The sequence below is a fragment of the Myxine glutinosa genome, chromosome 5 (genome assembly GCF_964187855.1).
Source record: "Myxine glutinosa chromosome 5, kmMyxGlut1.1, whole genome shotgun sequence".
Lineage (NCBI taxonomy): Eukaryota > Metazoa > Chordata > Myxini > Myxiniformes > Myxinidae > Myxine > Myxine glutinosa.
In genome coordinates, this window is record NC_136265.1 from 191,028,218 (window position 1) to 191,052,743 (window position 24,526).

At 46.0% G+C, this 24,526-nt stretch overlaps 1 protein-coding gene across 3 annotated transcripts in view; it reads right to left on the minus strand.

The window, feature by feature from the left end:
* Positions 1 to 24,526, minus strand: part of TKFC (triokinase and FMN cyclase) — a 72,086-nt gene that overhangs the window by 30,023 nt on the left and 17,537 nt on the right. For all 3 annotated transcript variants that reach the window (XR_013623656.1, XM_068115200.2, XM_078779292.1), the window contains 9 exons: positions 18,032 to 18,224; positions 13,383 to 13,493; positions 6,891 to 7,075; positions 4,465 to 4,543; positions 4,283 to 4,372; positions 3,965 to 3,999; positions 3,785 to 3,869; positions 3,451 to 3,540; positions 2,423 to 2,539 (listed from right to left, as the gene is read on the minus strand). Coding sequence is in view for 2 of the 3 variants with exons in the window: in XM_068115200.2 (XP_067971301.2) it covers positions 2,423 to 2,539; positions 3,451 to 3,540; positions 3,785 to 3,869; positions 3,965 to 3,999; positions 4,283 to 4,372; positions 4,465 to 4,543; positions 6,891 to 7,075; positions 13,383 to 13,493; positions 18,032 to 18,224 (985 nt within the window). In the remaining variant the exon portion in view is untranslated. The remainder of the gene's footprint in view (positions 1 to 2,422; positions 2,540 to 3,450; positions 3,541 to 3,784; positions 3,870 to 3,964; positions 4,000 to 4,282; positions 4,373 to 4,464; positions 4,544 to 6,890; positions 7,076 to 13,382; positions 13,494 to 18,031; positions 18,225 to 24,526) is intronic.

A 24,526-nucleotide genomic window follows, 5' to 3' on the forward strand; every position in this document is an offset into this window, starting at 1 on the left:
GTGGGCGTGAGTCTGTTAGGCAGGGTGCAATGGAGCAGCGGGACATATTTATTTATGTTTTAAAACTGTCGCACTCAGGGTCAGGTTAAAAGTAGAGGGAACTACACCTACGTGTCACACTAAATTAAAGTTGTAGGCCCGGGCCGTGCCTAAGAGGAGGAGGGTGCAGTGTTGCGGATATGAGGATTGTATTTTTTTATTGTGTTGTATTGTGGTAAATTGCTGTGTAACATTGTTTGATTCTGGCCCCTCCTGCCTCCAGTGTTGTGTAAAGGTCAAAGGGCGTCCCGGTAGTTAATTCCATAAAGCATCCATTGAAGGACACTATAATACCCTTGTTCAGTAGTTTATATCCTTATTATGTGTTTTAGGGTAAGGCCTTGTCTTCCATTAAAATGACACTCCATTGCACCAAGTGAAAAAGATAGATTCCCTTCATCCTTCATTCCCATTCCCAAAACCTCCATTTCCCCTTTCGTCAATTGCCATTCGCATTGCCAACTACAATTGCCGCCATTGGCCACGAGGCAGGGTCGGGGAAGAAAGGCGTGCCCGCCCGTCGTCATCAAGGGCGGAGCCAGAGGGTCGCGCGACCAACCATGGCCGAGGTGAGCACACCGATGGGCGTGTCCAAAAGGCCGGCGGCTTAATCGCCGGAGGCGCTATAAAGGCGCGCGCAAGAAGATGCGAAAAAAAAGGGGTCCAAGAGAGAGCTGGGTTGTGAGGTCCAAGAGAGAGGAGGGAGATCATCCAGCAGCGATTCTTGTTCAAAGGAGATCATCCAGGGAAGCACAAAGCCTGCTATTCGTCGCCTTGCTCGCCAGCAGCAGCGTCCACAGCAGCAACAACACTCAACAGCAGCAACAACACTCAACAGCCGCTTGGGGCCTGGACGGTGGTTTTGAGCAGGGCCGCGAAGGAACGGCGGCTGCCCAACGCGCCGATCGTGCTGCCGGACCCGTTGAACCTCCCTCTCCTTCCAGCCAATCCACGCTGCAATTCCCCGTGTGAGTCCGTTTCTGTTTGTTCTGTCCTGGGTAGTTAATTAAGTTTGTATAAGCTAGTAATTTTCACTGTGTCACCTGCTTTTTCATGTCCCCTGTAAATAACCGTGACTGCTCCTTTTTGCTTGTGTGTGTAAATAATAAATCCCGTTACTCCTCTGTACGTCTTCTTCTTCCTCTTTACATTCGGTCGCTTTAGAGTTTTCCCTCATTGAATATCTGTGGCGCAATACGGCCAACGTTCGAGTGAATTGGGTGAATCGGGGAAACTGTTAGGTTGTCATAGTCATCTCTCACTCTCATAGTCACTCTCATAGTCACTCTCATAGTCTCATAGTCATCGGTGCCTCCGCTCGGCAAACATACCATCCTTAACCGCGGACCGTAACAAATATATATATATATATATATATATATATATATATATATATAATGGCGTTTTCGTGGGAGCAACGACCTCTACCAGAAGTAATGAGCTTCAATGAACAGTAATAAATACTATGAACCACAAACACGTATGATTAGCTTTTTAAACAGTCGCTAATGCTATTTATAACACTAAATGAAGAAATTTGGAGGAATCCCGACATCCGTGAGGTAAGTTTTACTTAAAGAACTGAGCGAAGATCTACTATACTCTATATAACCCACAAATGTTGGGTTAATAACATGGCCCTTCCTGGCGCTAACGTGGCGTTTTTCGTAGTGAACTTTTGAAACTCTCTCCTTCTGTTTAACACAAAACTGAAAGGGAGGAAGCCCGGGTTGTGCTCCTTTACCAAGCAGCTAGCTTGCACTTGCTAAGCCAGCCGTTCCTTAACGGTTTTGAATGGAGTGCTTGCTCGAATGTTTAAACCACTCGGCGATCTCTCCACAAGAACCTTGGTAAATGAACACACCCAATGTTCTTGAGACCCGACCATAGATCGACTGTAATCTATATACCCCAAAGAGGAATGACCCTTTCTGCCCCATCCGTAGTTAGCGGGTGTACTAGTTAGTTAAATACCCAATTAATGACTAACATCTCAAGCAATGAAGGTAAATTTCACATTGATGTATCTGTGTTGTGTCTCGTGTATTTGTCTATTTATTTACTTGTTGAAGTCATATATTTTAAAGTCATATTTATTTAAGTCAAATTAACTTATTTAAGATGTCATATATTTACTTATTTCCTCTTCCTTTTATAAAACACAGCAATGATCGCTCCGACTCTCATAGTCATCGATGCCTTTAGACTTCCTGTGGACATGGGCCACACTCCGAATGCCAGCGGGTGCGCATCACACCGATTCTCACTTAATATACATTGCAATTTATTATGTTCAAGTACACGTATTTTTCAGACACCGAGTCCCAATTTGATGGGTGCGTATATAGCACATGGGAAAATACGTTAAAGGTGTCCGACTTACCGAGGCAGGAAGTTCTGCATGGGTCCAAGTGCATTACGGTAAGTGAGACACCAGCCATGTCCAATGAACTCATAAATGTCCCAACGTAGGCCCTCCCGATAGTCAGGCCTTTGCTCTCTGAATCCATCAAGGGGCGAGAAACGTAAATGAGGTTCAGCAATATTGCGAGACTACAACAGACACGAGTCGCGGTAACCAATGTTACGTTCCTCATTCGTTTGCGAGAGCAGAAGAGAAATGAGAATCACGTGACGAACATCGCAAAGCGGTTCAAGTAGAATTATATGGTCTTCATAGAATACTGATCTCACGCAGTCAACATGGTGCGAGCCAATGCTTTTGTTTTTTATTCTTTGATCCAATATGGCTGCCAGACCACGTGACCGATGACATCATACATATATATTCTCTAATATAATTGTGTACATCACGCTCAAGAAATTTCAAACTGATCGGACTAAGCTTTGTACTTGTCAAATGATGACGTCATAATTAAGGCACCAATGACGTCATTGTTAACAACACTTATTCCCCACGTGGGGTTCGTTACAATGAGCCACGTTTCAATTTTCTCCATGGAGCGGTTTCGGAGATATGGAGGTGCAAATTTTTTCCAACATGGCGCCTGTACCACGTGACCTATGACATCACAATTATCAAAAATTATACAGGAGGAGGTGCACCTCCATTAGGCATCAGGTATGAAGCTTTGTGGCCAAGTTTCATCAAAATCGTGTGTTTGGTTCAAGCGATAATGACTGAAGTGTTTACGGACTCACTGACTGACTGACTTACCTACCGACACTGCTCGATCGCACAAGCTCACCAGACTAAAGTCCAGGTGAGCTAAAAAGGAATGTCAGACCTTCAGCTAAAATCAAACACCTTTCAAAGAAAGTTCCAGGACTACTGTCAACCTTCTACTTCAGAACTTGAACTTCTTCCCGTCAGCCAATGAGGTTACAATGATAATGGAGATAACCAACAGGAGTGTCAACAAAAGGTGGTTAGCCAGAGATCTAACTCACCGAGGTAACCAACGGCAGCTCTTGCGATGATGCTGAGTTCCAGGTAAGATGTTCCACCCAGGTTGTTGACCATCAAAGCCACATTGTCACCTGCAAAAACGAAAGGCATTGTTTAAATGAGGCGTTCCACTTGCACAAAGGTGTATTTTGTAAACAATGTCGACAGGTATCCGTCATCGTGGATGACGAGGCCACACCCTGACCAACGTTGCTAAGAAACGTGCTATTGCAATGACTAGGCCAGACACAGGGCGACGTGCAAACTCTGGGCAGGTGCAAAGCAATGAGTCGTGGGTCTGAGAACGAGGCATCTGCGATGCACGGTTCAGGTAACCTGCTCCGAATACGAGATGAGAGTCGCTCTTGGGATCCGTCATGTGTTCAAACATCACTCGCACCGTTTCATCGGCAGGGAGGATCTGGAGGCAGCAGGTAACCAAAAACAACAGCTACACAAGATGCCCAAGTTAGAAAAATCAGTTATCGTTTGTAATCATTACCTTGAACAACTTACCTGCATTCTTTTCACACCGGCTTCTCCATGTACCCCTACATGAAACACACACGCGAGTTCATGATCGTCGAGCAACGGTACATTATTTGGTGGTAACCTGCTCAAGATGATGGTAACCTGCTCAAGAACATCCTTCCTTTTAATTTTGCAGAAATTTAGATTATCTGAGTTTCCTCCGTCTCCGTTATACTTGGCCCACGTATGTCCAGGTACAAGCCGTGTATGCAGAAATGGCTGTGTGTACATGAACACGAACAGTTCAGCAGTCTCTACTCAATCTGTTTGCTTTATGTTGTGTGCGTCTGGTGTGCGTCTTACCGAGGCCGAGTTCCATCTCATGTGCGTCCAGATGAAACGAGGGACCACGGCCGGGCAGAGAGCAGGCCGAGAGACTCACCCCAATGGTACCTGGATGGAGGACATGCAACTGCAGATAGATTTCCAGAATGTACAAACATTGCAACCAATCACTTTGCTATCGTAACCCCGCGAGGTCTTACCCATGCTCTTCACTGCGGAAGATGCAATCTCAGCAATTTCCTTCAGGCCTTTGGATTCTGCTGCAAGGGCTCCAGCAATCTAAGGCCACAAGAGACGTATTTTGGATGAACAGCCCGAATGCCTCACTTCATGACATTCCAGAAGGAAAAGACGTACATCAAAAATTATTTACACAAGGGCGAACAGGAAGACAACAACAACAACATGCATTTTAAGGCCATTTTCCCTGCTGGAGCGGGGGTTAGCCTTGCGGGCCCCATGACAATCTTCTCTATTTTGCCCTATTTTCTGCATCACTCCTTGTTAACCCCCTTGCCCGCATTTCTTCTTCCACCATCTTTAGCCAAGTCTTTCTCGGTCTTCCCCGTCCTCTACTTTCTTCTACATTCATTTCCATCACTCTTCTCAACTAGTCACTTTCATCCTTCCTCAACACATGACCAAACCATCTCAACCTGTTTCTCTTCACAGCATCCATCACAGGCTCTATTCACATCATCTTTCGCAATTCATCATTTGTCTTCCTCTCTCTCAACGATACTCCACACATCCACCGAACCATTCGCATTTCTACCCTTTCCAGCCTTCGTTGCTGCTCTACGTTCATTACCTATGTCTCGCTCCCATAAATCATAACACTTCTCACACATGCAGCATACACCTTTCCCTTCAGCTTCAACGACACTCCCCTCATCAGCACGCCACTCAGTTCCCGAAACTTCTTCCATGCACATCTCACTCTAGCAACCGTTGCCAAGTCTGATCCACCTTCTCCATTCAGCATGTCTCCGAGGTAGCAAAATGTTTTCACACCTTCCAGCTTCACGCCGTCTCCAAGATCCAACTCAACATTTCCTCCATCTGCAGCTCCCTCTGTGCACACCTTACATTTGAATGTAGCTGCCACACTGGTTAATGACCCTCTCAGACCACTACATTTTTGATGAACCCACTCGGCGCAGAACAGGAAGTTCTGCGCAGAAGGGCGAACAGGAAGGATCTGGTAAAATTGTACGAGAGTCATCCCGAAGGTCGTGCCACAACACAGCATGATGGACATGGTACCATCGACAAACTTTACTCATGTCACGTTATTACACACAATTTCTATCCTGTTCAAAGGTCTTCATCCAGCGGACAACCAACAGTGTGGTCCCAGCACGCAAACCTTCCATCCTTAATGCAGCGGATGTGGTCTCGTTAACCTTTTCAGTGGCGGACGTGGCCTCGTTAACCTCTTCAGTGGCGGACGTGGCCTTGTTAACCTCTTCCGTGGCGGACGTGGCCTCGTTAACCTCTTCAGTGGCGGACGTGGCCTCGTTAACCTCTTCAGTGGCGGAAGTGGCCTTGTTAACCTCTTCAGTGGTGGATGTGGCATTGTTAACCTCTTCAGTTGGTGGGCAATGCTTTGTTAACCCCTTCAGTGGAGGACGTGGCCTTGTTAACCTCTTCAGTGGCGGACGTGGCCTTGTTAACCTCTTCAGTGGCAGACGTGGCCTTGTTAACCTCTTCAGTGGCGGGCATGGCCTCGTTAACCTCTTCAGTGGCGGATGTGGCCTTGTTAACCTCTTCAGTGGCAGACGTGGCCTTGTAAAACCTCTTCAGTGGCGGACATGGCCTTGTTAACCTCTTCAGTGGCGGACATGGCCTTGTTAACCTCTTCAGTGGTGGATGTGGCCTTGTTAACCTCTTCAGTGGATGCAAAACGACTTCTCCTAAGTTTGCTTTTGCTAATTGGAGATCACACAGAACCTGACATCCAGTTGACCTTCTCAGATATTAACTGTATGTTGATGGGACTGTCTATATCATCGGTTACCATGGATGCCAATGCTTTGAGAGGATAATCCGATAAACGAACAAAGTCTTCATAAATGTCTAACAGTCTTCATTAGTGTTTCAATTTCCTCTCGTGTAGACAGCACATGGCCGCTGGTTGCATCACTGACAGGCAGAAAAACAGAGGGGACACCTGGCTTTACATCCAGCCAAGCGATCGCACTTTATGATGCAATTCCCTTCCTGAAAATTGCCAATCAGACAGTTTATAGTCCGATCGGGAATCGAATCCAGACTAGACTGCTTCAAAGGTAACTGCAATACCTGTGCCCCTTCCTGTCAGTACGTTAATTACTTGTGAGTTTTAAGATCCGCACATATGTTCGTTCCCTGAACGTGTCTGTGTCAGTCACCATCAGTTCGCAATTCTAATCCGATCTTCACGAAACTTAACCAAATGACAGAGCTAGTCAAAAGCTGGAAACCTATTCTTTTGAGGTCAATAGGTCAAAAGGTCAAAGTCACATAAATCATCAATTTGAATCCGATTGACTTGATGTACAGTATATTTAAAATCGAAAAACACAGGTGGACAGTGAAGCCTCTGGTTGACCCAGGGAGCCGAGCTCTCACTTTCAACACTCACTTTGTGCACCAGGATGGTTCCACACAAGCCACGCCGGCCTGCGGTCTTGTCTGGAGAACTGAGTGCGCAGTCTTCCGCGACGACGACCATCGCTACCGATATACCTTCAGCCCGGGCACGCTCCGCTGCCAGCCCAAAGTTCAGACGGTCTCCTGTATAGTTCGTTACGATAAGTAGAACTCCAACTAAACGCAAACAAAGGGTGACAGAGGCCGCAGTAAATTGCTTGTGCTTTTGATGAACAAACGATATTAATTTGCAGCTTCAATCCAAGTACAAAAAGAACATGGCAGGTAAGATTTTCAAATACAGTATCGAGAAACATTCTCAATGTGAAATAAGATGCTTCATTTTCTAATATGATGAAAACATGTATTTTTTTTTAAACAAACACGACAACATTCCATCCATTGAAGGTTAAATAAAAAGCGATTTACAAAATGCATGATTTCTTACTGGAAGCAAGATGAATATTTAATTATACACCGCTCCTTTCCTATTCCATCTCGAGGTGCTGAATGACGTCATCGCCGGGCACCGTAGGGGGGTCTGGCAATGACGTGCGCTGAAAGGGAGTATTCAATTTTAAACTCGGTTGTTTGTTTGTTTGTTTGTCCGGGCGATATCGCAGGCATCTTTTGAGCTAGGAAACTGAAATTTGGACACAATAGTGAGAAAAGGTTACGACTTGTAATACACAATAGTTAATACAATAAATACAAAGACTACACAATAGTTAATAGTTTGAGCTAAGACTCTCTATTCACCTTCACTCTTTCATTCCTCTTTTCTCCCGCCTCTGGAACAAACTCCCTCACTCTCTTCAATCCCACTCCTCCCTCCAGATCTTCAAAACAGCTGTTCACCACCATCTCTTATCTTCCCCCATCCAAAACCTTGATCTTTTCTACCCCTGTTAACTCACCTCAGATCCACCTTTCTGAAATACAGACTTCTTTCCTGGAAGTCCGAGCAGTGTCCATGTGTTTTATACCTCTCCCACCCCCGCCCCCCTTCCCATGCCCCCTAAGCCCTTTCCTTCCCACAGATCTTCCGATGCCCCTGTTCTCTGCTGTTGTTGTTCTTGTGTGCTTCCCTCTCACACCCCATCTTGTCTCCCGCTCCCTTTATCATATGTTTTATGTGTCAGTTTGTTTTTATGTGATTAATATTAGCTCTTACACAAGCCTCGATCCTATACACAAAAAAAGAAAGAAAAAAAAGTGCTTTGGCAAAAACTGGATTTTTATTTTTTGATAAATTATTTAATGCTTATCTATTTGAGTACTTTTTTTTTTTGTATACACGATCGTGGCTCGTGTAAGAGCTAGCACAATAAACACTAAAAACATTAATGGACACATAAAACAATAAAGGGAGGGGGAGACAAGATGGGGGAGAGAGAGGGAAGCACACAAGCACAACAGTAGAGAACAGGGACATCGGGAGATCTGTGGAAGGGAAAGGGCCGGGGAGGCGGGGGGAGGACGGTGAGGGAAGGGGTACACGGTATCTATCTATAATTCCAGTAATCTCTGTATGTCTGTGACCGCTGTTTCTCGACAACCACGGGTCCGATGTACTTTAAACTTGCCAGGTATATTGCTGGGGACCTGAGGATGTGCCTTTTCAAGGTTTCATATTAATCGGAGAAGTAGTTACCGAGCTATGTCCAAAAAACGATTCAACCAATCAGAGAGCAGCGAGCTATCACGTGTGCCGAACGTGGCGAACAGACTCTGCCTCGGACGGCACATTTGAGAGCGTATTCATTTATTTCACGTTGGCAAACTATGTTGCCGTTAAACTATGTTTTAAAACTAATTAAAACTAATTTGCGATTCATCGTAACTGCGATTTGTCTTTACCAAACTCCGCAAGCCGTTCGCTTTGGACCAAACCATTTCATGTAAATAGAGGGGGGGGGGGGGGGATTGTCACCGTACTCGCAAGCCGTTCGCTTTGGACCAAACCATTTCATGTAAATAGAGGGGGGGGATTGTCACCGTACTCGCAAGCCGTTCGCTTTGGACCAAACCATTTCATGTAAATAGAGGGGGGGGATATAATTTTAGATATATATATAGTACGGGCATGCCCTAGTAAAACAAATTGCATGAGAGAGAGAGAGCAACAAATTGACACTACTATGAATTTCAGGAATGAAGTCGGAGATTGAAAGAGGTGGATTTGGGGTGTATTAATGGGGGTAGAAAAGATCAAGGTTTTGGATGGGGGAAGATAAGAGATGGAGGCGAACAGCTGTTTTAAAGACCTGGAGGGAGGAGTGGGATTAAAGAGAGCGAGGGAGTTTGTTCCAGAGGCATGAAAAAAGCAAAATAAAAGAGTGACGCTGAGCAGAGTCTCGATTTTGACAGTTTCACCAAGGAAGGTACTTATTTATTTTCTTTCTCATCTGTGCAATATCTTAGGCACCTTTTGAGCTAAGAAGCTGATATTTGGACATGACAATGACCAAAGGGATTTGGCTAAGGTATATGAAGGGCATTTTCATTCACTAATTAATCAAGTAATTTATTAATTATTTATTAATGAATCAATGAATCGATTAATTATTTAATTTTTACAGATTCGTACAGATAAAAGTTACAAGTTACACAGTCGGAGGAAACGCTGGTGGTTTACGTATGTTATTAGCCAATTGACTAAGAAATAATTTTACAATTAATCAATCAATTATTCAGCACTGCTCCCTACCCCCAACCCCCCAATTCCGTCTCCATGTGCTGCACGGCGGCATCACTGAAGGCGTCTCAGCAATGTCACGCACTGGAGGACATGTTATTTATTTATTTATTTGGCATGGAGGCGGTGTACTTTGAATGTGCCTGTACGTGTTTGAATTTGCAGTCAGGACAAAACGGCATGAAAACACAGTTATTCATATTTGGAGGGAAAATCGTTCAGCCTTCTAAAGATATTATGGGTATTATATATAATTATTGTTTGTTGGCTTTAACATTAACAATTCGCTGAATGAAACCCATTTGCTTCAGGCTCGGCTTTTAAGGCCCAACTGGGGCACATTCCAAGGGAGTATATGAAAGGGTAAAGAGGAAAATTAGTGAAGGGGTAGAGGAGCAGGTTTGTAGGTTTTAGCCGCAATGGGTAATCTAGTGTGTGTGTACATATTGTTATGGATTCGTCACTTCCGTTGTTGTGGTTTTCATCCACTTGAAACATTTCTGGTTCGATGTATTATTATTATTGTTGTTTGAGGGAAATAGCAATTATTATTGTCAAAAGGTAAAAAGGTTAATGTTTTAAATGAAACAGGAACCGGACGGCGACGAAGAGGAAGAGGAGAGAAAGAAGGCGGAGCGAATGAGTCGGACAAGAAGGAGCCAAGCTACTTGCGGTCTGGAGCGAACGTTGGCGAGCAAGAGTCACGAATGAACTTTTGGTTTCCCGGGAAAGGGATTCCTGCGACAGAGTTGTTATCGCCGTGACAGATCAACCTGCGTGTCAGGTTTTGCGGTGGATTCTGAAGAGAATCATCGTCATCATCGTCATGCCGCAACGCCACGAGACCGGGCCGTCGGCCATTTTGACTCGCGCGCTTCGAGCAAGGTTTCTTTGTTTCGTCAGCCGTTTTCACCGCTTTCAGACGTATCTGGTGTGCGTGTGTGCACCGTGGCTTTTGAAGATTAATTTGCGGTTCGCCTACTAAGCCGTGAAAGTCCATACCCGAAGGTGTGATCTCTCAGTCGCCTGGAGGGCGCCTTTGGATTTCCCAGTCACCTTGAGGGCGCCTTGGCCCCGCTTTGGCAGCGGGACTATTCTTGCCATCCGAACGGGATTCTGGTCTCGATGGGACATCGTTCTGGCGATCGCTGGAGCACATCAACTTTGGCTTGGAGCCGGGAATAAGAGACATTGGGAATGTTCTTGGTTCCCTCACTTGGAGCGCAGTGAGTTATATATTACAAAACGGATGGTACCATCATAGGATATTGATTGTACTTTTGATTCATATTATTGTTGTACTGTTATTCTTGTGTGATCTTAATACAATATTTGTTTGTGAGTAACAATTGGTGTGGCTTCACCATTGATCTTTGACATACAGAATAACACATTTTTCTGCCGTGACTCCTCTCGGGGCTCGGAGGTACACCGTGACCAGGGGGTCGGGGAGGAGCACGTAACAAAATATATATATATATATATATATATATATATATATATATATATATATATATATATATATATATATATATATATATATCTATCTATAATTCCAGCAATCTCTGTGTGTCTGTCTGTGTGTCTGTGTGTCTGTGTGTCTGTGTGTCTGTGTGTTTGTCTGTGACCGCTGTTTCTCGACAACCACGGGTCCGATATACTTGAAACTTGCCAGGTATATTGCTGGGGACCCGAGGATGTGCCTTTTCAAGGTTTGTAATTAATCGGACAAGTACCTACCGAGCTATGTCCAAAAAACGCTTCAACCAATCAGAGAGCAGCGAGCTATCACGTGTGCCGAACCGTTAATGCAATGCAAGCGTTAATGCGTTAATGCAAGGCTTTTCTTTTTTTCCCTCTTCTCTTTCTACTTTTCCTTGCGATTAAATTGCAAACAGCCAAAATACGTTGGCGCTAATTGAATAATTGGCCATTAACACTAAAATAATCGTAACTGCGATATGCCAACTTCCGGACAGTGCAGCCTTCCATGTTGTTGTTGTTTGCAGCAGCTGTTTGCAGCAAGGCAAGGCTTTTCTTTTTTTCCCTCTTCTCTTTCTACTTTGCCTTGCGATTAAATTGCAAACAGCCAAAATACGTTGGCGCTAATTGAATAATTGGGCATTATGTTTTACAACTAATAAAAACGAATTTGCGATTCATTCGCTTTCCTGCGCGTTTGTGTACGCGATGGCGATTTCTTTACCAAACTCCGGAAGCCGTTCGCTTTGGACCGAACCATTGCATGTAAATAGAGGGGGGGGATTGTCACCACTCGCAAGCCGTTCGCTTTGGACCAAACCATTTCATGTAAATAGGGGGGGGGATATAATTTTAGATATATATATAGTACGGGCATGCCCTAGTATCTATAATTCCAGTAATCTCTGTGTGTATGTTTGTATGTTTGTATGTTTGTATGTATGTATGTATGTTTGTCTGTGACCGCTGTTTCTCGACAACTACCGGTCCGATATACTTGAAACTTGCCAGGTATATTGCTGGGGACCCGAGGATGTGCCTTTTCAAGGTTTGAAATTAATCGGACAAGTAGTTACCGAGCTATGGCGATTTAGCCGTTCGCCGTTCGCTTTGGCGTTGCGAATGGACCAAACCATTTCATGTAAATAGAGGGGGGGGTTCTGTGGTCGTTGCGAATGGACCAAACCATTTCATGTAAATAGAGGGGGGGGGATTGTCAACGTACTCGCAAGCCGTTCGCCGTTCGCTTTGGCGTTGCGAATGGACCAAACCATTTCATGTAAATAGAGGGGGGGGATATAATTTTAGATATATATATAGTACGGGCATATATATAGTACGGGCATGCCCTAGTATATATCAAATGAGACATATATATATATATAAATTTTTTTTTTTTTTTTTTCCCCAGGATCTTCTGGCTAAACAGTTGCATAGGCCACATCTATTAGGTATGAGCTTAGCAGAGGTAAGTAGGATTGTAATGTAGCTTATAACAGGAAGATCAGACCACCGCAGAGAGGGAACATCCACTAGCACGTATTTTAGGCTTATTGGCCCTCACCTTATGAGGGAGGCCTTTTATTTATTTATTTTCCCCAAAAAAAAAAGTGAAAACAAAATTAAAACATTTAAACAGCTTGGTGCATGCACCTTGACCCCACAACCAAGGCACACAGTCCAACACGACTGTCCCATAAGCACAGACATCCACCTCAGCCGGTAGTGCATGGTCAATCAAACACAGATCCTAACTCCGAAGGGTCAGAATGCATGTTCATATAATTAGACAACTTCTCAATAGGTAGTAGGCCCCCATTACAGAGTGGAGCAGAAGCTCCTCCCCAGAGTTAATTGGTCAAACCCGACACGACATCAAGTCGAGATCAAACCCCATTACTGCAGTGGGTAGCAGGAAGCAAGCACCACACCAGCTATTGCTGCATGCATCCTGACCAACAAGAAATGCCTGCCACACATTAACCCATCTGTGGTGCACAAAATAGTTCTGGGAGCAGCGAGGAGCTGTCAGAAATAAAATTCCGAACCACAAGATTAACAAACCGCCGGGAGCAGGTCTAGTAATATAAAAATCAACAAGTCATGTGACATACAATGCAAAGACTTTTGTAACAGATACAAACAACGCGATCAACTGTCTATTGCTCAAACCACCAGAAAGCTTGTTCAGAAGCATTCAGTCTTCAAACACGACCACTCACACAGAAAAAGGAAACGAATTATAAGCAGTGGTAAGAGACGCATGTGCGCTCTTTTCAAAAACATCAAAGTTACGTCGTTTACCAGCACCAGCTCTGGCAACAGCTTGAATGGCAGCAAGAATGCTCCTTGGTGGAGGAGAGGTAAACACATCCCCTGCAATGACACCTGTCAACATTCCAGGGCCAATGTAACCTGTGGGAAAACAGAAACTGTGAGGACAACACAAGCAAGGACTGTTTAAAACAATCACACACACACACACACACACACACACACACACACACACACACACACACACACACACACACACACACACACACACACACACACACACACACACACACACACACACACACACACACACACACACACACACACACACACACACACACACACACACACACACACACACACGTTTGCCCGTTTGTGTCCCTATCTGAACCCAGATTCAAATCCCATATACATTGTGTTGTTGACCATTGTTTATATACAGTGCATTCAGAAAGTATTCACACACCCTTGACCTTTTGCACATTTTGTTGTATTCCAGCCTGAATTTAAAATGGATTAAATTGCGATTTTTTGTCAATGATCTCCACATAAATTCCCCATTAAGTCAAAGTGGAATTTCTTTTAGAATTTTTTACAAAACAATTAAAAAATAAAAGACTGAAATGTCCTTGAGTGAATACGTATTCAACCCCTTTGCTATACAACAACAACAACAACAACAGGCATTTTAAGGCCATTTCCCCTGCAAGAGCGGGGGTTAGCCTTGCGGTCCCCATGACAATCTTCTCCATTTTGCCCTATTTTCTGCATCTCCCCTTGTTAACCCCCTTGCCCGCATTTCTTCTTCCACCACCTTTAGCCAAGTTTTTCTCGGTCTTCCCCGTCCTCTACTTCCTTCTACATTCATTTCCATCACTCTTCTCAACCAGTCACTTTCAGCCTTCCTCAACACATGACCAAACCATCAAAACCTATTTCTCTTCACAGCATCAATTACAGGCTCTATTCCCATCATCTTTCGCAATTCATCATTTGTCTTCCTCTCTCTCAACGATACTCCGCACATCCACCGAACCATTTGCATTTCCACCCTTTCCACCCTTTCCTGCTGCTCTACGTTCATTACCCATGTCTCGCTCCCATAAATCATAACACTTCTCACACATGCAGCATACACCTTTCCCTTCAGCTTCAACGACACTCCCCTCCTCATCAGCATGCCACTCAGTTCCCAAAACGTCTTCCATGCACATCTCACTCCAGCAACCGTTGCTGAGTCTGATCCACCTTCTCCATTCAGTATGTCTCCTAGGTAACAAAATGTTTTCACACCTTCCAGCTTCACTCCGTCTCCAGATCAAACTCAACATTTCCTCCATCTGCAGCTCCCTCTGTGCACACTTTACATTTGAATGTAGCTGCCACACTGGTTAATGACCCTCTCAAACCACTACATTTTTGATGAACCCACTCAGCGCACATTGTACATTGAATGGAATTCACTCCGACACCCTTCCTGCACACAGCACACGGCTAGTTCCCAGTTCTTTCCACCACACAGTTTATAGTCCTTTGCTATGACACTCCAAATTGAGCTCAGGTGCATCCAATTTACTTTCATCATCCTTGAGATGTCTCTACAACTTGTTTGGAGTCCACCTGTGGCCAATTCAATTTATTGGACATGATTTAGAAAGAAACACACCTTTCTATACAAGGTCCCACAGTTGACATGCATGTGAGCAGAAACACCACCATGAAGTCAAATGAACTGTACATAGAACCGCGAGATAGAATTATGATGAATACATCTGGGAAATGGAATAAAACCATTTCTAGAGTATTGAAAGTTCCCAAGAGAACAGTCAGCTCCATCATTAGGAAATGGAAGGAATATGGAACTACCCAGACTCTTCCTGGAGCTGGCCATCCGACCAAACTGAGCAACCGAGCAAGAAGGACTTTGGTCAGGCAGGTGACCAATAACCCAATGACCACTCTGACAGAACTACAGAGTTCCTTGGCTGAGATGGGAGAACCTGCCGGAAGGACAACAGTCTATGCAGCGCTACACAAATCTAGGCTTTATGGGAAAGTGCCAAACAAAAGCCACTCCTGAGAAAAAGCCACTCCTGAGAAAAAACCACATGACAGCACACCTGGAGTTTGCAAAAAGGCACGTGAAAGACTCAGAGACCATGAGGCAAAATATTCTGTGGTCTGATGGGATGAAAATGTAACTCTTTGGCCTGAATACAAAGTGTTACGTCTGGCGGAAACAGAGCACAGCTCATCAACCATCTAACACCATCCCTACCATGAAGCATGGTGGTGGCAGCATCATGCTATGGGGATGCTTTTCAGCAACAGGGACTGGGAAACTTATGGAAGTTATGATAGATTAAGTTAGGAAAGGAAGGAAGTTAGGAAACTTATGATAGATGGAACAATGAATACAGCGAAATCCTTGAGGAGAACCTCCTTCAGAGTGCAAAAGTCCTTAGACTGGTGAAGAATTACATTTCAGTAGGACAATGACCCCAATCATACAGCCAAAGTAACACTGGAAATGGCTTCAGAATGGAAATGTCTACCCTCAAGAGAGCCAGGAAACAATATCCCTCTACTCTCAAGAGTGAACTCTCAAACCTGTCTCCCTCCTCCAAATACTGGTGGCATCTGGTCAAATCTGTTTCTGGTGTTTGTTCCCCCTCCAACCCCTCCCTTACCTCAAACGGCTACACGGCTGACTCTGCACGTGAAAAAGCTGAATGCCTTAACTCTGCGTTTGCCTCAAAATCTTGTGTCCCAAACCCATCTCTCTCTGTATCCACCTTACCCAGTCGAACCCAGCTGCTCCTGAACTCTGTGTCCTTCTCTCCTGACGAAGTGTAGAAGTTTCTGTCAAACCTCAACTCTGATTCTGCAACTGGACCAGACAGCATAAGCCCACGGGTCCTAAAATCCTGCTCTGGCGCTCTATCTCACCCTCTCTCTGTTCTCTTCACCCTCTCTTTTGCTCAAGGTCATCTGCCATCAGCTTGGAAATCAGCAAACATTACCGCTTTACACAAAAAATGTGCAAAAACAGATCCTTGCAACTATAGACCAATCAGCCTGCTCCCAATTATCAACAAAGTCATGGAATCCATCATTGCTTCGGATATCAAATCCCTCCTCTTCTCCAATGGCTTGATCTCTGATCATCAATTTGGATTCAGACCAGGTCACTCCACTGTGGACATGTGCTTCTGCTTTCTCAACAATGGATGGAGGTCCTCAATGCCAAACAGGAAATCAGAGCTGTCTCCCTTGACATATCACATGCCTTCGATACGGTCTGGCACCCCGCCCTGCTCACCAAACTCTCCTCTTATGGTATCCATGGAAACCCCAATGCATGGCTTGCAGACTTCTTCACCGGTCCGTAGTCAAGGTGTGACCCCGAATGAATTTCTCTCATCTCCCCTTCCTGTTCAGGCTGGAGTTCCTCAAGGCTTTTATCCACAGCTCAATGGGCCTTGTGCTTTTTCTGGTCTTCATCAATGATTTCTCCGACTCTCTGGAAAATCCTCTCTATCTCTTTGCGGATGACTCCACTCGCTGCCGCTCCATACCTCATCCCTCAGATCGACAGGCAGCAGACTCTTCACTCTCTGCAGATCTGGACAAAATCAAAGAGTAGTCAAACAAGTGGAACATGTCTTTCAATCGTGACAAATCTCACGCTCTCACTATGTCTCTCCGAAAAGACCGTCTGGACAACCCTCCAATCTTCTTTCTCAACAATCCTCTCCAAGAAGTTCTGTCACTCAAGCTTTTGGGTCTCACTATCTGCCATGATCTTTCCTGGGAAAACCACATTCCTAAGCTCGTCTCCAAAGCCAGTCGCCGTCTGGGCATCCTTTGTCGTGCCAAGTCCTTCCTTCGCACACCTGAGCTCCTCACCACATACAAGGCTTTTATCCACAGCTCAATGGAATACTGCTCTCCGCTCTTGGCTGGTGCTCCTGCCTCACACCTAGCTCGGCTTCACGCTGTTGAAACCAAAGCTTTCAGAATCATTGGAATCCCACGCGATGAAGCCGATTCTGGGGGCTTTTCTCTCGCGCGGGCAGGTTGGTGGTGTTTCTGTCTTCGACCGACTCCTCTCCGGCCTAGATCCCCCAGCTCTGTCTGTTTCCCAAATATTCCTTCAGGTCGCACAAGATCTGCCAGCAACACTCTTCTGGTAAAACTGCCAAAATCAAGACTCTCTGCTCACCTTCACTCTTTCAATCCAATTTTTTCCCACCTCTGGAACAAACTCCCTCACTCTCTTAAATCTCACTTCTCCCTCCAGGTCTTTAAAACAGCTGTTCACCACCATCTCTTATCTTCCCCCATCCAAAACCTTGATCTTTTCTACCCTGGTTAATTCACCCAAGATCCACTTTTTTGAAATAGAGACTTCTTTCCTGGAAGTCCTAGCAGTGTCCATTTGTTTTATACCTCTCCCAACCCCAAATCTCAAATAATCCATTTTGAATTCAGGCCGTAACAACAAAATGTGAAAAAAGTCTAAGGGGTGTGAATACTTTCTGAAGGCACTGTATGTCCTTGTAATTCATGTGAAAGGACATTAATATCTATTGTCTTTTGTCTTGCATGCAACCTAAGTACCAGCTCCCCCTTTAGGCTTAGATAACTTTAACAACAACAACAAATACAACATATACCTGCATGGGCTGGCTCATGTCCTGAGCCCCCTCCGGTAAGCAGGGCAACATGGCCACAAACTGCATGTAGATCAGCACGAAGGAGCACTCGGTGGCCGGCCAAGATCTGCGTGGCAGGTGTCACCGCTGCCATCCCCTGTAGGGCCTCAGTAGCACAGGCTCCAGCATCATTCACCAGTTTCTTACTCACAGCCTGCAGATACAGTGCCAGTTTTGGGAGGGAGTTACAAAAAATTAGGGGTAAAACAACTTTCAGGCCACTCTGTACATTCAATTGTACTTTTGAAAAAACCAAAAAAAACAACCTCATAATTGGTGCTGAAAGTCTTTAGGCTCAGTCAGGGCCCACGAAAATTGGTGCTGGAGACCACACTTTAAACTTCCTGTTGATCAGTAAGCGTTGGACTGAAATGTCTCGGACTGTGGAAGACCGGCTTAACGGTAGGAAAGACAAATCGACGACAGGACAATGGGAAGTGGGAAATGAATTAATTTAAGAGAACATGTCTGCTGGCCCACTGGTATTGATAACCATTCCACACTCAAACCAATGTAATCACAAATACAAACTACAGCAGCACTCGGTAGAGGGCATACCTCCACCAGGCTGAACAGTTTATGTTTTGTATCCCACCGATAGGCCAGATCTGGACCCGGACCTGAACCAAAATCGAATCCATTCGTCCGAGTCGTACAACCAACTCATCCACAAGTTTGGTCCGAATCCGTCCACAAGTTTTTGAAATATCCTGCTCACAGACAAACAGACAAACAGGAGTGAAAACGTAACCTTCACTTTGAAAATGCTGTTCTCTGCAACCGCAAGTCCGACCGATGCGAAATTTTAAACATGGGAGGGACTCCTTGGAGAATATTTTATTGATATATCTGACGTCATAGGTCACACATTGTATTGGCAGCTATGTTGGACTTTAAAGGAAAAAATTTGGACGTAATTTTCTCTGAAATCGCCAAAGGAAAAAAAGTGAAACTTGGCATATGTTATCAACTCCCCATGGGGTATAAACCACCTTTAGAGGCCATTTTTCCCCGCAAAGCGGGGGTTGGCCTTTTTCGGGAACCGTGGTTGTTGTTGTTTTTCGGTCCCCTTTTTGAAGAAGTAACCATGGGGTATATTGGGTGATAATGACGTCATCAGTGAAATGGTATTCCAGCCATAATTGGTTGAATGGAAATATTTATCCCCAAAAAAATCTAAAACTTCATATATCTGACCTATTGACCAGATGTGAGTGAAAAATTAAATTTATGACGTTCATAACACATGTCAAGAAACTATTAGAGGAGTGTCAGAATCCCAAAAAAGGTTCTAGTTTAAGAGATACGTTTCATGAAAAATGAATATTTTTGGACTTCAATTATTGCTATTATTTTTAAACAGTCTCTGGTATCTTGTAAGGCCTTGTAGGTTTTGGGCAACCCTTTCAAAATGGCGTCTCCAAGAAAGGAGTTGGTAATGGAAGTAATGTAATTTTTTTTTTTTTTTTGTATACTGAATCGAGGCTCTTGAAAGAGCTAACATTTATTTCACAAACAAATCAACCAAACAAACAAAATATATAAAAAGAGGGAGCGGAAGACAAGATGGGGAGAGACGGGGAAGCACACAAACACAACATTTGAGAGCAGGGAGAAGTGTGGGAGGGAGAGGGCTTGGGGGGAGGAGGTGTGGGATGGGGGGGGGGGGGAGGGAGGGAGAAGTATAAAACACAAGGACACCAAGGACTTCCCAGACAGAAGTTGGTATTTCAAAAAAGTGTAGGATTTGGGGTGAAATTAGCGGGGGTAGAAAAGATCAAGGTTTTGGATGGGGGAAGATAAGAGATGGTGGTGAACAGCTGTTTTAAAGACCCGGAGGGAGGAGTGGGATTGAAGGGAGTGAGGGAGTTTGTTCCAGAGGTGGGGAAAAAAGGGGAATGAAAGAGTGAAGGTGAGCAGAGAGCCTAGATTTTGGCAGTTTAACCATAAGAGGGTTGCTGGCAGATCTTGTGCGACCTGTAGGAATATTTGGGGGACAGAGCACAGAGAGAGCTGGGGGAGCAAGGCCGGAGAGGAGTCGGTAGAACACAGAAAGACCACCAACCTGCCTGCGGTGAGTGAGTGAAAGGCCCTCGGAGTTAGCTTCATCCCATGAGATTCCAATGATTCTGAAAGCTTTGGCTTCAACAGCGTGAAGCCGAGCTAGGTGTGAGGCAGGAGCACCAGCCCAGAGGGGGGAACAGTATTCCATTGAGCTGCGGATGAAGCCTTGTATGTGGTGAGGAGCTCAGGTGTGCCAAGGAAGGACTTCGCACGACGGAGGGTGCCCAGTCGGCGACTGGCTTTGGAGGCCAGCTTGGAAATGTAGTTTTCCCAAGAAAGATCATGGCAGATAGTGAGACCCAAAAGCTTGAGCGACAGAACTTCTTGGAGAGGATTGTTGAGAAAGTAGATGGGGGGGGTTTCCAGTCGGTCTTTTCGGAGAGACATAGTAAGAGTGTGAGATTTGTCAGGATTGAAAGACATGTTCCACTTGTTTGACCAGTCTGTGATTTTGTCCAGGTCTGCAGAGAGTGAGGAGGCCGCAGGCTGCCGATCTGAGGGATGAGGAATGGAGCGGCAGAGAGTGGAGTCATCAGCAAAGAGATAGAGAGGATTTTCCAGAGAGTCGGAGAGATCATTGATGAAGACCAGAAAAAGCACAGGGCCCAGAACACTACCTTGGGGAACTCCAGCCAGAACAGGAAGGGGCGATGAGAGAAATCCATTCAGGGCCACACGTTGACTACGACCAGAGAGGAAGTCCGTAAGCCAAGCGTGGAGACTTCCATGGATACCATCGGAGAAGAGTTTGGTGAGCAGAGCTGGGTGCCAGACCGTATCGAGGGCACGTGATATGTCGAGGGAGACAGCTCTGATTTCCTGTTTGGCATTGAGGACCTCCATCCATTGTTGAGACAGCAGAAGCAACATGTCCAGAGTAGAATGACCTGGTCTGAAACCAAATTGATGATCGGAGATCAAGCCATTGGAGAAGAGGAAGGATTTGATGTCCGAAGCAATGATGGATTCCATGACTTTGCTGATAATTGGGAGCAGGCTGATTGGTCTGTCGTTGCAAGGATCTGTTTTTGCACCTTTTTGTGTAAAGCAGTAATGTTTGCTGATTTCCAAGATGCTGGCAGATGACCTTGAGCAAAGGAGGGTGAAAAGAACAGAGAGAGTGTGAGATAGAGCCGCAGAGCAGGATTTTAGGACCCGTGGGCTGATGCCGTCTGGTCCAGTTGCAGAATCAGTGTCGAGGTTTGACAAAAACTTCTCCACCTTGTCAGGAGAGAAGGAAACAGAGTCCAGGAGCAGTTGGGTTTGACTGGGTAATGTGGGAACAGAGAGAGATGGGTTTGGGACACAAGATTTTGAGGCAAACACAGAGTTGAGGCATTCGGCTTTGTCACTTGCGGTGTCAACTGTGTAGCCATTTGAGGTGAGGGAGCGGATGGAGGGGGAACAAACACCAGAAACGGATTTGACCAGACGCCACCAGGATTTGGAGGAACGAGACAGGTTTGAGAGTTCAATTCTTGAGTGTGGAGAGATGGTGCTTTCTGGCACTCCTGAGGGTAGACACACACTTGTTCGGAACTTGGTGGAAGGAACTGAAATTGCCTTCAGTTGGATTTGCCTTCCAAGAGGCAAAGGCAAGTTGTTTCAGGGCAACTGCCTCACCACAAGATTCAGTGTACCATGGATGGGAGGAAGGGTAAGACAACTGAAGACGAGATGGGATAAATCTGTGCATGAGAGAGAGCAGTTTGCTTTGGAAGAATTCCCAGGATGAGTTGATGTCAGAGGCGGGAGAGATGGGAGATCAGTCCAGATGATTGATGGCTGCTTGAAGACCGTGCCAGTCGGCCTGAGTGAAATACCAGACTTGTCGACGCTGAGGAGGCTCTCTGAAAATGGCCAGAGAGATGTGCACTTTAACAAGCACATGATCAGAAGAACCGGGGAGGAATTTAGGGGAGGTTTAGGGGAGCAATAGGGGTTGTGGGTTGGGGAGGAATAGGGGTTGTGGGATGGGGAGGAATAGGGGTTGTGGGTTGGGGAGGAATAGGGGTTGTGGTTTAGGGGAGGAATAGGGGGTTGTGGTTTAGGGGAGGAATAGGGGTTGGGGAGGAATAGGGGTTGTGGTTTAGGGGAGGAATAGGGGTTGTGGTTTCGGGGAGGAATAGGGGTTGTGGTTCAGGGGAAGAATAGGGGTTGTGGTTTAGGGGAGGAATAGGGGTTTTGGGTTGGGGAGGAATAGGGGTTGTGGTTTAGGGGAGGAATAGGGGTTGTGGTTCAGGGGAAGAATAGGGGTTGTGGTTTAGGGGAGGAATAGGGGTTGTGGTTCAGGGTAAGAATAGGGGTTGTGGTTTAGGGGAGGAATAGGGGTTTTGGGTTGGGGAGGAATAGGGGTTGTGGCTTAGGGGAGGAATAGGGGTTTTGGGTTGGGGAGGAATAGGGGTTGTGGTTTAGGGGAGGAGGTGCAAGCTTCCGCTTCCGGTCCGGTCTGGAGAGGACGCTGGCGTTACTTGTTCGCCGCTTCTCCGACTGGGCCATTGTACATAGTTTGCTTTTCTGGTGGTCGTGGTGGATTTTCGACCGTTGGGTCTGCCCTCTGCTCGGTCCCGGCTCTGCTCCTGGCTTCGCCTGCCCGGCTCCTCCACTGTTTCCTCAGGCCCGCTCCCGTTGTTTGCGGCGGTGGCTGTTTGCCGCTGTGGTCTTGATTAGCGGCTGCAGTCGTTTGCCGCTGCGTTTGCCGCTTTGCCTCCTCGACCTTGGCCTCGTACTCGTCCCTTCGCTCCTGCCTGGCATGGCTCTGAGGTACTCCGCCGCAGGGCTTCTTCTGCTCGGTACCCGCTCCACCCCATCATGCATCTCTGCCATCAAATCAAATGGACTCCTCCGACGACCCAGGTACATTCACCGTGGCTCCGGTCGTAAGTTTGTTTATTTGCAATCAGGTCACTCCATCCCCGTCCTCTGGTCGGCTCAGCGCACTCTCACTCTTCGTCCCAGCGCACCTGGTCACAGCAACGCACACGATCGCACCTCCTGCCTACGAACCCTGGCTAAATCACCTGAATTCATCCCTGCTGTTCAAAACAACATCAAGTTCACCCTGTTCAACACCCGGTCCCTCAACAACAAATGCCTCATCCTGAACGAATACATCCTGGATAACAAACTGGACTTTCTCTGTCTCACCGAAACCTGGCAACAACCTCTGGACTACTACACACTTAACCTCACCACACCCAATGGATATTCCTACGTCAATAAACCACGCTCGGAGGGCCGAGGTGGTGGAATTGCCGTTATCCACCGTCAAGACATCAAGACCAACCTCATCTCCATCTCATCTGCTCCATCATTTGAACACCTGGCTTTAAAACTCTCTGGTCGCACGCAGTCAGTCATGGCTGTCGTCTACCGCCCTCCCAAACCACACCCATCATTCCTGTCTGACTTCTCCTACTTTCTGACCCAGCTATGTTCCCTCTCCCCCTCAATCCTCCTCCTTGGTGATTTCAATATCCACATGGACTCCACTGACTCCACAATAACCACTGACTTCACTGATTTACTCACCTGCTTTAACCTCACTCAACATGTCGACTTTCCTACCCATATCCGTGGTCACATTTTGGACCTTGTCTGCTCCACTGGATTAAATTTGCACCATCTCTATGGCTCCGACCTCACCCTCTCTGACCACTTAGCCATCACTCTGACCATCAACATCCCCGCCCCAACACCAAGGCATTATCGCACAATCAACTTCCGTCAGCTAAACGCTCTTTCACCTACCTCATTCTCATCCACCCTCTCTGAAAAAATGTCCACTTCTCCCTTCATTGACCTCCACACCCCTTCCGACCTCACTGACTACTACAACCACACTCTCTCCTCCTGCCTTGACCAGCTTGCGCCTGTAAAAACCAAAACAGTTTCTTTCACCCATTCTGCTCCCTGGTTTACCCCTGAACTCCACCTGATGAAAACTCGTGCTCGCCAACTTGAAAGACTCCGCAATAAAACGGGTCTCACAGTTCACTCCCAAGCCTACAAGGACCACCTACAACACTACAAAGATGCCCTCTCCCGCGCCCGCTCTGCCTACTACTCTCAAATTATCCACTCTGGCTCCGGAAACCCAAAAGCACTCTTCTCGACAATAAACAAACTCCTCCGCCCCCTGAACACCACCACCCAGTCATTCACAGTAGACAACTGCATCTCCTTCCTCTCTTTCTTCCAACGCAAAATTGACAACATCTACAACAGCTTGACCACCGCCGCACCCGCTCCCCCTCCAACCACCTGCCCCCCCTTGTCCTGCCATCCCCTGTCTCGGTTCTCCCCAATCTCCCCTACTGACCTCTCTGAACTCCTCATAGGAATGAAAACTGCCACCTGCACTCTTGACCCCATCCCCTCCAGCTTTGTCAA